Here is a 16,227-nt window from a genome sequence, read left to right on the forward strand (position 1 = left end):
TCCATAGGGTCTCCTAATTTTTTCACATGATTGTATGTCTCTATGTGCTGTGTGACTCACTGCCAACCTGTTCAGGGTTTACCCTGCCTTGGAGAGTACTTATATAGAGCTTTATTTACATTGTTACTATGCCCAAAGTGCTTTACATTAGCACACATTTACCCTTTCACGCACACATTCACACACCAATGGTGCTGCTGCCATGCAAGGAGCTACCAACCCATTGGGGGCAAGTTAGAGTTCAGTGCCTTGCCCAAGGGCACTTCGACAGTGGGCAGTCATAGGCAGGAATCGGGCCGCTAACCCTTCGGTCCTAGGACAATTCAGGCTACCAACTGCGCCACGGCCTTCTGCCTGGAGTTGGCTGTGATAGGCTCCAGCACGCCCGCGACCCTTGTGAGGATAAGCGGTTCAAAAGTTGAATGAATGGTAAAATATATGAATGTTGGGCAACGGTACGGTCGCTTTCCATGCTGCTCCTATTTGGTGGGACATTTGAATGTATTGTACTGTATTTTGATTCTGTAACCATTATGTATTGGGAGTGATGGCACGGAAAAACTTTCTGTGGCTCTCTGGACATTTACGATTAGACTTCATGGTTGGCTGTGTTTGATAACTTAGAGTGAAACATTTTTTTTTTGTTTTAGTTTGAGGAGGAGGGGTGTTCTGTATTTTTGTAAAACCAATAAAAAGAAATCTGAAAGAAAAAAATATATGAATGTTATGGGGAGTGATCAAAAGTATGGCGTTAAAGGTGATGCAATGAAAAATGTGTGCCTACTAATTGTGCTGGTTAGGAGTGGGAACCTCTTGGTACCTCATGGTACGATACAGTTTGCGATACAAAGCTCACGATAACGATGATTATCGATACGTTGGTCAGGAAATCATGCTACGATTTCTAAAAACAACTATCACAAAGAAAAACACGCTTCTGCTGTGAATTGGAATGAGTTTATCACTAGTAGACGTCCAACCCATTTGAACTAGGAGGGTGGCATCCCTCCTACTTCAAACTGATTGAACGTCTATGGCCGTCAATGGCAGCCAATGCCAGGCAATGAGGTAATTTTGGGCCATTTAAGGTCATTTACCTGTTAATTTTCAGTTACTTCCTGTTGATTTTGGGGTAATTTATGGGTCACTTCCTGTTCATTTTGTGTTACAGAACAGGAAGTGACCTGGAAATCACCCAAATGATGGGTAGTGACTCAAACTCAACAAGAAATTACCTGGAAATGCTCTAAAATGAACAGCAAGTGCCCTCTGAACGCCCTGAAAATCTGACAGACTGACTTTGAATGCTCTGGTTTCGAATGAACGAACGTTCCCAGTCTAAATGGATTGGGTGTCGAGCACTGTCAAGGCAGTCTTAGAGTTAACTGAGACACTATTATGGTGGAAGATTTTGGTAGCAACTTGTTGGTTCCTTTTTTTTTTTTTTTTTTTAAATAGACATTGACACCTTTTTAAAATGATATCTCGATTCTTGCAGGAGCATATCGATAACCTTTTGGGATACAAAGTATCACGATATATTTCATTCACTGCTCAGCCTTCACCGTGTACAGACGCACTCTGAGCTCCTGAAGCACTCTCTTATCTTAACCGATAAGCGCTCAGGGCCAGCAAGCTCGACTCCCAGTATGGCTACAAACGATTTGAAACCTGGAGACTTGGATGAAATAAAATCCTCCATACAGAAGTTGGAGGTCTCCATGACTGGCTTGATTCAAAACCAGAATCAAGAAATCGTCAGAGAGCTCCAGTTAATTCGCGCTGAAAATGAGAAACTCAAGCAGGCGGTCGAGGAGAGAGATGTTCGCATCAAGAGGCTGGAAATTTTGGCTGACGATCTCGACCAGTGCCGACGCACAAATGAGCTCATCATTTCTGGATTACAACTGACGCCGAGCCCAGGGGACACAGTGGCGCAACTGGCAATTGCTAAGCTGAAAGAGTATAGAATAAACATGGAACCGCTGGACATCTGTCGCTGCCTTCTGCTCCCATCTGGGGGGAGAGGACCGGCGACGGTGCTCATGAAGCTGGCAGACCACAAGACCAAGACTGCCCTGCTTAACCAGCGGCGCCACCTGAAAAGGTCGAAGATTTTTTTGAATGACAACTTGACTCGCCGAAATGCCGAAGTTGCAAGAAAAGCACGTCAACTCAAGAAAGCTGGGAAAATAGCCAACACCTGGGTCTCGGATTGCAGGATCCTTGTCAAGACGCAAGATATGAAGATAAAAGCTATCACGAGTCTTGACCAGCTGACTATAATAGCTGGATAACTGTAAATACTACACAGCGGACCAGTATATCAACTCGTGGATGTGGACTGTAAGGTGAAACTTATCAATGGCACGAGTCTCTACAAGAATCTCGAACACACTAAGGATTATCTACTAAAGATAACAAAGGCTCTGAATTTAATTTGCACGGACATAACATGACACGAATAAATCGGGCATCTAAGGGGGGAGGGGGTGTTGCAATTATGATTGACAATCTCCTGGAATGTATTACAATTGAGCTCCTAATCCCCAATTGTAAAAACATAATTATCTGCTGTGTCTACCGAGCTCCTGATTCAAATATCTAGTATATGGAAAATATACTATATAAAACGAATAATAAGCATGTTTTCGTTGTGGAGACATCAATCTTGGGATAAAATATGTACAGCATGTTGTTTGATTTTATACATTCATGTCTGATGAAACTGTTACAGTGACGTTTGTGTGCGCCAATTGTTGCCACTACTCACACCAGCTGTGATAACACATAATCACTTTTGCCACACACATAGCCACAACAAAATGTTCCACAGCAAACAGATACAAAAATGTCAGGGACATGACTACGCCATAACCTTGTACGCCCTGAAATTAATTGAGCTGCTTGACTGGACGCTAAGTTACTAAACTCAGATTGTTGATTGTGTTATTGTACAGTTTTAATGTATGTTCCATGCCTGAATGTGCGTCTTTAGTTGTATGGGGGACGGGAAACTGATAAGCATATGCTTCATCCCGTCCGCCTTTGTCTTCTTCTTCGGTTCCTTCGGGCAAATCATATCACATTTTGTAATTGTCAATGATACCGATGATGATGACAATAAAATTCTATTCCATTCCATAACACCATTTCCATATTTTGTCACACCCCTAGTGCTGGTGCACATTAAGAAAAAAGTTGATGCAAAAAGTAAGTGTGGAGCCTTGGCAGTATATATCGCAATGTTAATTTTTTCCAATATCGTTCAGGCCTAATTTAGACTGTAAAATGTGCTGTTCAGACTCATGTAACTTACCTTGACTCCCTTGGCACTGTAATCAGCTGGATCAGAGAACAAAATAAGTCCCTTTGCACCTGCCAACATAGCATTCTTCACCTGTTTGAAGGAAAAGTGACAGCAGATCCACAGCATAAGTAATTCTTTTGAGTAAATTGGAAATGGTCAAAAACGCAGAACTCTTACATTAACCCACTGGTTGCCATTGATCGCAACAGAAGTCTAATCCATTCTGACTGGATGGATTGGCTTAAATGGATTGGATGTCCATCACCGTCAATGGCACTAAAAGATGATAATTTACTGCAAACCTTCCCAGTTAAAATGGATTGGGCTTATATCAACATCAAGGCCAGCCAATGAGTTAAATGTATATTTCTTTATATTCTTAAAGGGGCACACAATATATTTACCATATATATTGGGGCAAATAAGTATTTAGTCAACCACTAATTGTGCAAGATCTCCCATTTGAAAATATTAGAGACGCCTGTAATTGTCAATATGGGTAAACCTCAACCATGAGAGACAGAATGTGGAAACAAAACCCAGAAAATCACATTGTTTGATTTTTAAAGAATTTATTTGCAAATCATGGTGGAAAATAAGTATTTGGTCAATACCAAAAGTTCATCTCAATACTTTGTTATGTATCCTTTGTTGGCAATAACAGAGGCCAAACGTTTTCTGTAAATCTTCACAAGCTTTTCACACACTGTTGCTGGTATTTTGGCCCATTCCTCCATGCAGATCTCCTCTGGGGCAGTGATGTTTTGGGGATGTCGTTGGGCAACACGGACTTTCAACTCCCTCCGCAGATTTTCTATGGGGTTGAAAACTGGAGACTGGCTAGGCCACTCCAGGACCTTGAAATGCTTCTTATGAAGCCACTCCTTGGTTGCCCTGGCTGTGTGTTTGGGATCATTGTCATGCTGAAAGACCCATCCACGTCTCATCTTCAATGCCCTTGCTGATGGAAGGAGATTTTCACTCAAAATCTCTCGATACATGGCCCCATTCATTCTTTCCTTTACACAGATCAGTCATCCTGGTCCCTTTGCAGAAAAACAGCCCCAAAGCATGATGTTTCCACCCCCATGCTTCACAGTGGGTATTGCGCAATTCAGTATTCTTTTTCCGCCGAACAAGAGAACCTGTGTTTCTAGCAAAAAGTTCTATTTTGGTTTCATCTGACCATAACACATTCTCCCAGTCCTCTTCTGGATCATCCAAATGCTCTCTAGCGAACCGCAGACGGGCCTGGACGTGTACTTTCTTCAGCAGGGGGACACGTCTGGCAGTGCAGGATTTGAGTCCCTGGCGGCGCATTGTGTTACTGATAGTAGCCTTTGTTACTGTGGTCCCAGCTCTCTGTAGGTCATTCACTAGGTCCCCCCGTGGGGTTCTGGGATTATTGCTCCCCGTTCTTGTTATCATTTTGACGCCACGGGGTGAGGAGGGAGTTGAAAGTCCGTGTTGACCAATGACAGCCCCAAAACATCACTGCTCTAGAGGAGATCTGCATGGAGTAATGGGCCAAAATACCAGCAACAGTGTGTGAAAAGCTTGTGAAGAGTTACAGAAAACGTTTGGCCTCCGTTATTGCCAACAAAGGGTACATAACAAAGTATTGAGATGAACTTTTGGTATTGACCAAATACTTATTTTCCACCATGATTTGCAAATAAATTCTTTAAAAATCAAACAATGTGATTTTCTGGGTTTTTTTCCCACATTTTGTCTCTCATGGTTGAGGTTTACCCATGTTGAAAATTACAGGCCTCTCTAATATTTTCAAGTGGGAGAACTTGCACAATTAGTGGTTGACTAAATACTTATTTGCCCCACTGTACATCCCAGTGAAAAGAATTATGGTCATTAATTAAAAAAAATGATGTGATAGTGAAAAAACACATAAAAGCCAGTATTTCCAGGAAGAGGCCACTCCTCATGCCAGAAAACATTTTATCAATGCCATTAGAATTTTAGCCAATCAAATCCAAGTGTCTGACCTTCCTCGTGGCATTAGTAATATCATCGTCCCATGCAAGCCCCTGTTTGAGTCTATGAGTTTTTTATGTTTGTCATTATAATTGACATCACAGTTATCACAGTAATGGCTTTGCTCATATGTGGTTTCAATTTTTGTGTTTAAACATTAGTTTCGCCATTTTTAGAAGTCTTACAAATTTGCGATCTGCATACTTAATTACTTTGAGCAAACGTTTTTCCACATGAAGATCATTTATACTAGGTCTTTCCTTTCCCTTTAAAGGAGAAATCAGCTGCTTTCAACAGTTTACATGAAGGAAATCATTGTGAAGTGTATTTACTACCTTATTGCCTCGGAATATCTTCCCATATCTGACAATGACAATCTTGCCAGTCACATTAATTCCCAATTGCCTCTGTAGCTCTAAAAAGTCTTCAGTGCGTCCATAGTTGACGTACACTAAGTCCCCCTGGACAGAAATAATACTGATTGCTTTATTTGCTTGCGTTATTCTGTTTAACAGTGTTATTTCCGTTCTTATTTGCTTGCGCACCTCAGGTTGTCCTTTAGCAGAGTACGCATTGTACGGAGGGATGATGTTGGCGACATCTTCATAACCCTCAGGAGTGGGCTCAGCTAAGGAAGTGTTGAAAACCTTAAGAACAAATATCAAATCATGTGAAGGAAACATACACCATGCACGTTACATAAATATAGAAGCTAAAAACAACACTAATGGAAAACAAGTGACGCATTCCAAGTGAGTCACTGTTATAATATAAAACAACATACGATGTAAATACAGTATTCGATGTCTTGATATAGCAAAATTTGTCCCTAGGTATGAGTGTGCGGATGAATTGTTGTTTGTCTATTTATTCCCTGGCAACCAAGATTCAGGGTGTACTCCGCCTACTGCCCACAGTTAGCTGGGATAGGCCCCAGCACCCCTGTGACCCTTGTGAGGGTATGCACTTCGGAAGATGAATTAATGAATGAATACTAGTTAGAGATATCCCGATCTGATCACGTGAACGGAAATCAGGTTGTACGCATCATTTTTAAGAGGATCGGGTTTTTAATTAAAAAATACATATCTATGATTTTCTGCTTCAGGGTCGTACAGCCTTTCACTCTCTCTCCTGCTGCATCTCTTGGTCAGCAGTGCTCTGGAGTTAGCTATTTAAAGTTAAATAGCTAACTCCAGAGAAGCTTCAAAGGCCCACATCTGTCAATCATCGTTTAGCTTGTTAAACACTACGTAGTGTGCTGTGGCAACTCATTGCGTGAGGGGCTGTTCTCAGCCGCGTGAGCGGATTTGAGTGGACTCACTCAATGAACCATTTAATAAAGACAAGGATTTTTCTATGTTAATCTTGTTTAAAAGTAATTCACATTATGTAGGCGGCTCAGTGGGACAGTAACCTGTTTAAAACATTTTTTTTTTAAACAACATTTTTTTCAGTATTGGATCGGGATTCTGTATTGGCAGATTCTCATAATCAGGTGACTTGGGTGCAAAATTTCCAAGCGGGACATCCCTACCATACAGTGGGCCCTCCTGACTGGGGCACCTCACCTTGTAAGCAGGCGAAGGGAAAAAAAACAAGCAATGAAAGGATCGAGAATACAAATTGTCAAATGGCAGCAAGTCAATATCTCGGAAACCTGCCGAGAACCGCATGAGTTTAAATACACTGCTGGTGAGCTGGAATTGGATGCAGGTACCACGTCGGGAACTCATTCCACAGCTCTGTAACAAAACAATCTGACCAGCAGCAGAATTTAACAAAATCATGCCAGTTGTCATACTAGCTTTTCAAGTATCGAGCACAGCTATTCTCACAGTAGCCCCCAACGTCACCACCTCCAGCGTGCATTGCACGTGTAAAATACCGCACCCGCCGTAGGTCAAAACATGTACTGTATTAAATATATTAGATTTTTAAATTAATGCCAATATATTATGTGATTCTAATAACATATTATAGTACAAGAGAACAGTTTTGGCTTATTTGGGCGTACAAGTCTTGATACTCATGGATCCCTTTAAAAACGATGTCTTGAATTATTGGGGTAACATGGCGGGGTCGTGGGAGGTGTTGCACGCATGGATTCGAATGCAATTATTTGTTATGGAGAAAATACATTCATGATACGAGCACATTGACGTTACGAGCTTGGTCGTACAACCCCTAACAAAAAGTATGGAATCACCAGTCTCAGACGAGCACTCACACAGACATTTTATTATGTAGAACAAACTCAGATAAAAAGATTGACAAAAATAAGGAATTGTTCAAAAGTGCAACTCCTTGGCATTCAGAAACACTAAAAGAAATGAATAAAAAACATTGTGGTAGTCAGAAAATGTCCATTTTAAAGTGCAAGTGCAGGGAAATAAATATAGAATCAGTCCATTCTGAAGAAAAAAATATGGAATCACTCCATTTTGAGTGGAAAATATAGACACACCCAGTCAATTTCCTTTCCTTAATTGGGCCCCTGCCTCAGATTAGATCAGCTTGTTAGTCACCAGTTAAAAACAGTGCAGTTAGCACACCTTGGAAGGCTGCTGGACCAAGTGGATTCACAAGAATCATAGCTCCAACAAGAGAGATGTCTCTTGAGATCAAGGAGAGGATTATCAAACGTCTTGAAAAAGGTAACACTAAACGTATGGTTGCCAAAGATGTGGGCTGTTCACAGTCAGCCGTATCAAAAATCTGGACCAAATACAAACAGCATGGCAAGGTTGTTAAAGTTAAGCGTACTGGTAGACCGAGGAAGACATCCAAACGCCATGACAAACAGTAAAGGCCATACTGTATGTCTTGAAAACAGAAGATGTACAACAAGACAAATGAAGAAGAAATGGAGTGTATTTCCCTGCACTTGCTCCATTCCAAATGGAAAGTAACATTTACTGACCACCACAATGTTTTTTATATTTTTCTTTTAGTGTTTCTAAATGCGAATGAGTTGCACTTTTGAACTAATTCATTATTTTTTTCAAGCTTTTTATCTGAGTTTATTCTACATTAGGAGTGGGAACCTCTTGGTACCTCACGATACGATACGGTTTGCGATACAAGCTCACGATAACGATGATCTGACAATACGGAGATACAACGACCATCGATACATTGGTCAGGAAATCATTCAAGGATATTCTGAAAACAACTAATGAACAGAAAAACAAGCTTCTGCTGTGAATTGGAATGAGTTTATCACTAGTAGATGTCCAATCCATTTGAACTGGGAGGGAGGCAGCGAATGAACATTCGTTCATCCGGTAACACCCCCCCCCCCCCCACTTCAAACGGATTGAACGTCTATGGCCGTCAGTAGCAGCCAATGTCAGGCAATGTGGTAATTTTGGGCCATCGTAGGTCATTCACCTATTGATTTTAAGTTACTTCCTGTTGATTTTGGGGTATTTTATGGGTCACTTCCTGTTCATTTTGTGTCACAGAACAGGAAGTGACCTGGGAATCATCCAAATGAATAGGCAGTGACTCAAACTCAACAGGAAATGACATGGAAATGCCCTAAATTGAACAGCAAGTGACCTATAAATGCCCTGAAAATCTGCCAGAATGACTGTGAAGGCTCTGGTTTCGAATGAACGAACATTCCCAGTCTAAATGGATTGGGTGTCAAGCACCGTCAAGGCAGCCTTAGAGTTAACTGAAACACTAATATGGTTAAGATTTTGGTAGCAACTTGTATGTTCCTCTTTATTTTATTTTTTTTTGACATTGACACCTTTTTAAAATTATATCTCGATTCTTACAGGAGCATATCGATAACCTTTTGGGATACAAGTATCACGATATATCACCATTTCGATATTTTGTCACACCCCTATTCTACATAATAAAATGTCTGAATGAGTGCTCGTCCAAGACTGGTGATTCCATACTTTTTGCTAGGGGTTGTATTATGGATTGTCCTCATATCATGAGGGTCCACTGTAGTGCCCTTTGCTATGTTCCAAATGAAATAACTTTTCATACCGCTTTGATGACCTTCCCCACAGAGGCTAATGTAAGGCAAGTTTGAGGATGTGAGTTTAGATGTAGGACTGCAGCTATTGATTATTTAAGTAATTGATTAATCTATCAATTGGTTAGTTTGAATAATCATGCAATCAGATTAAAACATTTAATGTGTAGCAGAATAAATTTAAGAGATGTAAAACAAAGGCTTGCTAAGATCGCACTTTCAAAAGAGCATTAAATGAGAATACAAAATAAAATTCCCCAATGTTTCTTCAAACTACCTCAAACTGTTTCAAATGGGGTAAAAAAAAAAAAAAGAGTATCTAAGTACAACAAAAAACAATTGGCTAACTTGCATAGCAAAACTCTGCTAGCTTAAATGCTATAAAATGCTAACAGTTTTTTACAATGCTCTTAACAAATCGTTTAAACACACATTACCACAAAGAACACTGCTAAATATACACCTATAGACTAAATTACGAATTCATTTATATTTAAAAAAAAAAAAAAAAAACATTAGCTCAAACAAAAACTTGCCTTATATCAGTATTAACATGGAGCAGCTGGATTTAGCCATTTTAAATGAGTTATGACATATTTACTGTTGCCACTAGAAGGAAGTGTATCCACCCAAATCAAAAAAACTAAATGCAAACACTTTCAAAACAAACCATTACAACGGCACTCTAATTAAACAAATCCTCGAAGCAGCAAAATTTGATTCAAAGTTTTTTTCTAATCGAATTACTCAAGTTAAATCGATTAATCAATGCAGCACTAAATAGAAGGGATGAATGCAAAACAATAGACACTCTGTAACTGTCCAAATGCTATATACATGAGAATACTGTGTGTACAGTACCTCGTGGCCTTGTGCGTCTACTATTGCAATGTAATTGGGTTGCGATACGTTGGGGTAGGACAGCAGGACATCATATGGCACCAGCTCTACTGAATCCAAGCCAAATTCCTGCCACTCTTTCTGAATCTGAGCTGCATACTTCAGATTCTGCTCTGTGCCAGACAGGTGGGGGAGACGTGTAAATTTTCTGGAGGAGGAGAAATAAGATAAATCATTTTTACCTTTTAATGATCACTGTTCAGGTAAATGGCTCCTTACCTGAGATGCTCTCTAATCTGACCAGGCTGCATTTCGTCCAGAAATTCCCGCATGTATTGACTGGAGGCACTGCTTGCATAGTTTGGGTGAGTGGGCTTTCCAAACCAACCTAAAGTGTGCAAAAAATAGAAGTTGCGAGAGGGCTTTCCGAGCAAACCTTAAGTGTGCACACAATAAAAGCGGTACGTTGCTAAAACCAGCACACACAATACTGAGCACTTCTTATGGGTCAGAAATGCTTTTATTTATTTATTTTTATAATGATTACACAATACACATACATGTCACATTTAGCAATGAACACAGAAAAACACTGTTACTGTAAATGACTGAAAATAGATTAAAAAACAATGCATCACACCCAAGCATTTGTTATGCAGTGTTGGATTTGAAGCATTACGTAACTTATGTTTCTATAATAAAAACCCTTTTCCCAGTAACTAGTTGAGTAAAGCGTAACTCCTCTGCAGATAGTAATATTCCGGTTTTCTCTAACTCCCTGAATTCATTTTTTTAACCTGTCCTGTTCAGCTGCTTTGACACGGAGAACGGGAATCTGATTCTCCTTATGGTCTGAACAGTTTTAATGTATTACATGGGAGTATGATATGCTCCCGTTGTGATTATTTATTGCATTTCGTTTATTAGGAGAAAGCAGATAGGTGTTATGGGGGGACAGAAAGGAAAACAGAAGAGGAAAGACAGAGAAAGTAGAGGAGAAGAACAAATAACAACAAGAAATACAATGAACGCCTACACTACCTATGATGAATATAGTGGTGTTATAGTTAGCTAATTGTATTTCCCGTAGATACCGTGTGTGTGTGGGGGGGGCAGCTGATGACCGAGGGAAAAAAAAGGGGAGGGGGGGGTCAGAAAGAGAATTAATTAGGTGGGGTGGAGCGTACACAAATCAGCAATGTGAGAAGTAGAACCCAGTCCTATGTGAATTGCTTGTAAGCGTAGATATGTTGACATCCTATTTTATGCTGCTTGATCGCTAATCCTGGCACTGATAGTTTACTACTCTACTTGAGTGTGTCTAATTGCACCGCAATGCGTGAATCCCATCAGACGAGTGATAATCCTACAGACAAGTGGAAATGCTGTGCAGGGGCTGCCTGCTAGCCATTGTGGAGGGGTTGAGCCAGCGCAGCCCGTCCCTCCTCCTGCAGCTCCAGCAAGGGGGCCGTCGTCATCCCCCCGGGACCCAGGGTGGTCCCCTGGACCATCCGCGCCCCAATTAACCATCCTTCAGGGAAGGGAAGAGGTGAAGTGCCACCGCCCCCTACGCCCGCTCCCACCACCCAACCAGCCACCGCCGCAACCCTCCAACTGACACGGCACACCGTGGGACCTATGTCCGGGGCAGGACAGGGTCCACACCTGGAGTGGGCGAAACCCTGCCGACCCACCGGCACCCGACCAGCGACCTGCGCCGATGCCCGCCCAAGGAGGATACTCAGGCAGAAAAGAGAGGGAAAGGCGGAAGCAGGAGCCGCCGTGGGACCGAAGCCTCGACCCACCACGCCCCAGGAGCCACGCCATTGAGAAAAACTGTGGGACCCACCTACCGCCCAATTACTGTTGCCGCCAGGTCCCCGACTGGCAGCCATTACCCAGATGTGATGTTGTGTAGTGTCCCTGCTGATATGAAGGAGTGAAATGATACATCTGACTTTACCTCCAAATCATTTGCCTCACTCTACCACATCGACACAACTTTGTAAAAAAACAACTTCTCCTAGCAACACAGGCTAATCTTGATCATCATCACATGGTTTTATTTGTCGTCAGTTCATCAACATGTGTGATAAAATATTTTCAAGCTAACTCAATTTGATTTGGCATAACAGCTGATTAAGTTGACTGGAAGAAAATTTACTTTTACATGCAAAAAGTTTATTTTCGAGGAAAAAACATGTTTACCAGAGTAGGAGGAGGATCTCTTCTTCAAGGACAAAGTGAATTGGTAGGGGCTTGAAAACATCATGATTGCATGATCACAGATGTTCTCCCTCACCTAGATACTGTCCAGTAGGTGTCTCACATTACCCCAGTCCACCTCTACCCAAAAATTAACAATGAAGTGACCCAGAATTCACTCATTGCCTGCTATTGACAACGATTCAAATTAGGACAGGGGTCGGCAACCCAAATTGTAGACAGCCATATTAGACCGGAAAAACAAATGTCTGGACCAGCCAAAAATTAAAAGCCTTATAATGAAGGCAACACATGCTGTATGTATATAACATATTGGCCCGAATATAAGACGGCCCTGATTATAAGACGACCCCCTCTTTTTCAAGACTCAAGTTTGAAAAAAGACTTTTTGAACACCAAATTAATTTTTATACAGAAAATAATTACAGTACATCCGAAACAAATGATTATGACAATATATTTGAGAGAAAAAGCATGTTATTTTGCCTCATTCAAATCTTAATATCTGAACATTTAAATATGTAAACTAAAGTGCAATCACATTCGAAATCGTAAATGAATGGCTTCTGGTTTTTGAAATGTAAATAAACCAATCTTTTGTGATAAAACAACAAAATTGCAATAACTGCATTAACCATCAAAGTGAAGTCTAACTGTAACTGTAGTCTTGAAACAAATCTAAATAAGAAAAAACATTGCAATAACATAATGCAAACTGGTTAAACTAAAAAGAGTAGCTGAGATCTGTCATGACAGAACATCGCTTCAATGATATCTGGCGCCATCTAGCGTCGTGAATGGGTATATTGTCTAGACCGCAAATATAAGACGACCCTCTCTTTCTCAGTGTTATTTCAATCCAAAAAACACCGTCTTATATTTGGGCCAATACGGTATATTGGCTGTATTAGTTATTATGCTCCTCACCTCTGGAACAAGTTTCCTGAACGTCTGAAGTATTCTCAAACTGTTAGCTCCTTTAAATACGGGGGTAAAACGCTTTTGTTTAGCACTGCATATCCATAACTGTCTATATATCTCAATCTACTTGCTTTCTATTCCTCTTGTGCTTATCTCCATTGCTGATTTCAATTATTATTTAGTTGTTTTATTTTTATTTATTTATTTTTATTCTATTTGTGATTAAATGCGATTTTTTATGTAGAATTTTATTTCCTATTTTGATTGTCCTGGTTTTTACGTTGTAGTGATTTAAATGTGATTTTTATGATCTTCATGTGATGTAAAGCACTTTGAATTGCCTTGTGTTGAATTGTGCTATATTTGCCTTGCCTCAAAATTACTAAGTGGGCTACAAATACGTAATGAGCCTTCATGATTAAATGTTTATTATCCCTGCAGTGCATCCTACAGAGAGTGACGCGCCACATGACTACTCAGTTGTACGATGCCACCTCAAGTTTAACTTCATTACATTATAAATGAATTAGAAGACTATGTCATGTTTGTCCTCCTACAGAAACCACATTAAAACAAAAATATATTTCCCTCCCGCATCTTTTTCCATTTTCAAATATTTATTTTCAAATACTCCAGGGAGCCACTCGTGTAGCGCTAAAGAGCCGCATGCAACTTTAGAGCCGCAGGTTGCTGACCACCGAATGAGGACGACTGTCTGTGAATGCTTATATTTGTGTCATTGGCCCCAACAAGTCAAAATGGATTGGACGTCTTGCGCCAATGAATTAAAAACGAAGTGACCCACCCGAAAATTCCCCCAAATTATAGGTAAATGACAGGAAATCTATAGGCAATGACCCAATCTCCAGAAATGGTTATTAATTTAAGTACAGCAGCACTTCACCATCATAGAAACTTGACAGGAAAGTACACACGCTGTCGCAGTAACTGAGAAATGCATCATATTAGAAGTAAATTACGTGTACACGCACGAGCCAAGTCCCCTCGATCAAAAATGCCCCTTTTTGATAAGTGTGTTCGCGTGACTCACCTGCAATAAAACCTAAACAAAACAAACCTGTGAAAGGAAAAATCCACCAGACAGGCATGCAAAGAAACGTTCGGCTACTATTTGCCATGGTTTGCTTGGACAACACGCTGCACAGGACGCACACTTTTACAATCCAGACAGGCGTCAAGCGCCCACGATGGTGGTCAGTGGGAATGTTGTGTGAAATTGTGAATCCGATTCGCCAGTATGGCGCGGGGGTGTGGCGAATCAGTCTGATTTAAATAAACAGATAAAACATAAAATAATATATGGCGGAAACACAGACAAGGCTGAAAAAGCAGTTTCTGCTCTTGCTGCCCTCTTTAAAATAAACTAGAATAAACTAGAATTTCTTGCCGGAACTCCCCGACGTGAAGGTCGCCACGAAGCCAGAAATTTTATTTTTTTCATGTTTTTTTTTTTGGTACTGAAATGGAAAGAAAACTGTTTTGGTCAGTTATTTCTATAACATACATAAACTGATTTTCATTTAAAATGGTATTTTTTCAATGATTTGCAAAATAAAAGTTAACAAAAACAGCAAACCCCAACCTCCATCTGCTAATTTTTATTTTCCCTCATCTCTTCAAATACTAAATGCCAAATCCCAACTACTTAAGAACATCGGATGTAAAATTGAAGTTAATGTAAACATTTACTTTTTGTTGTTTTTTTAATAATAAAGATATAAGTAACATACATTCAGAAAAATAAGTACAAATGACTTATATTATGCAGAGTGAAATGGAATATATTTTGAAGATCACGCAAACATTGACTTTTTTAAATCATAAGGAAATGAATAAGTAGCCTAACATAAATGAACAAATACAAGTCCAAAGTGCACATTGACAAAGATGTTCTGAACCTCCCCAAAGCAAATAAAACTAAATATGATAAATAAGCCTCCTTAACTCTCACCTTGCTCTTAAAGATTTGATCCATCTTCTGTTGGATTGCCCTTTTTTTGTCGCATCAATGGCGAACCGCAAGCAACACGTCACTTCCGCTCATTAATATTCATGACGTTAGCTACTGTTGCTCAGTAGGGACAAGCCACCGTTTGTCCCTAATAGGAAACGAATGGAAATCGTGTACGAAGGAGATGTTTACAGAGCTAAACCTACCAATTCTCTCCGAAAATGATGTGCCTGGTGCCAAATTCACTGGCAAAGATGTGGAAGAACATAAAAATGTTCAGTTAAAGAGATGGCTTGAGTGTCGAAGGCTGAAAAAGACGAAAAAAACGAACCGACCTAAGCATAGCTTTAGCTTTTTTATCGACGCGACTGACAATGACATTCTCCTGTTTCAACAAGCTATCCTTTACCATCAGCCCTGTCTTTCTTATATATCCTCTGGTTGTCCTACGTCTCTTACCGTTCTTGGGGGTAATTTAGTTAGCTTTGTGTAGTGATCGCAAATGCTACTCAGTGACAGCCAACGAACACTTTTAATTTTTTCATTGATAACACATCTTAATTCTATAATTTGTTTACACTTCCCCCTTACTAAAGTTGTTTTATATATATATATATATATATATATATATATACGTATATATAACAGAAACGGTAACAGTGGCAGTCAGATACCATTGTAATTCTTTTCAGGTCATTAATTGTCAGACAGAAGCAGTACGGCACAATGTTACGCTAAAAAATAAGTTAAAAATATAAAAATGGCTTACCTCTTTGACCTCTGAAAGACCATGCCAACCCAACATAATGTTTACTGCATATGAAATGTGAATGGATGCACCAAGCTGGTGTTAAAGTCTGGGCAAGTTAATTCGGTCTTCACATTTTTTTCCTCCCGAGTTTTTGGTTTCTGGAAACGTATGAAGAAAACATCCTTCATGTGTCGTAATGTCTAGAGTCGTTTCTA

At 40.1% G+C, this 16,227-nt stretch overlaps 1 protein-coding gene across 3 annotated transcripts in view; it reads right to left on the reverse strand.

Annotated features, from left to right (window-relative positions):
* naalad2 (N-acetylated alpha-linked acidic dipeptidase 2) overlaps positions 1–14,495 on the reverse strand; it is a 44,188-nt gene extending 29,693 nt beyond the window's left edge. For 2 of the 3 annotated variants that reach the window (XM_057838629.1, XM_057838627.1), the window contains exons 1-6: positions 14,341–14,495; positions 10,422–10,530; positions 10,164–10,350; positions 5,848–5,949; positions 5,638–5,763; positions 3,320–3,400 (exon numbers count right to left, since the gene is read on the reverse strand). In XM_057838629.1, coding sequence (XP_057694612.1) covers positions 3,320–3,400; positions 5,638–5,763; positions 5,848–5,949; positions 10,164–10,350; positions 10,422–10,530; positions 14,341–14,428 — 693 coding nt within the window. In that variant the 5' untranslated portion in view covers positions 14,429–14,495. The remainder of the gene's footprint in view (positions 1–3,319; positions 3,401–5,637; positions 5,764–5,847; positions 5,950–10,163; positions 10,351–10,421; positions 10,531–14,340) is intronic. The other variant, XM_057838628.1, reaches the window with a different exon arrangement.
* Between the last annotated feature and the right edge of the window lie 1,732 nt (positions 14,496–16,227).

Source organism: Corythoichthys intestinalis, chromosome 6 (genome assembly GCF_030265065.1).
Source record: "Corythoichthys intestinalis isolate RoL2023-P3 chromosome 6, ASM3026506v1, whole genome shotgun sequence".
Lineage (NCBI taxonomy): Eukaryota > Metazoa > Chordata > Actinopteri > Syngnathiformes > Syngnathidae > Corythoichthys > Corythoichthys intestinalis.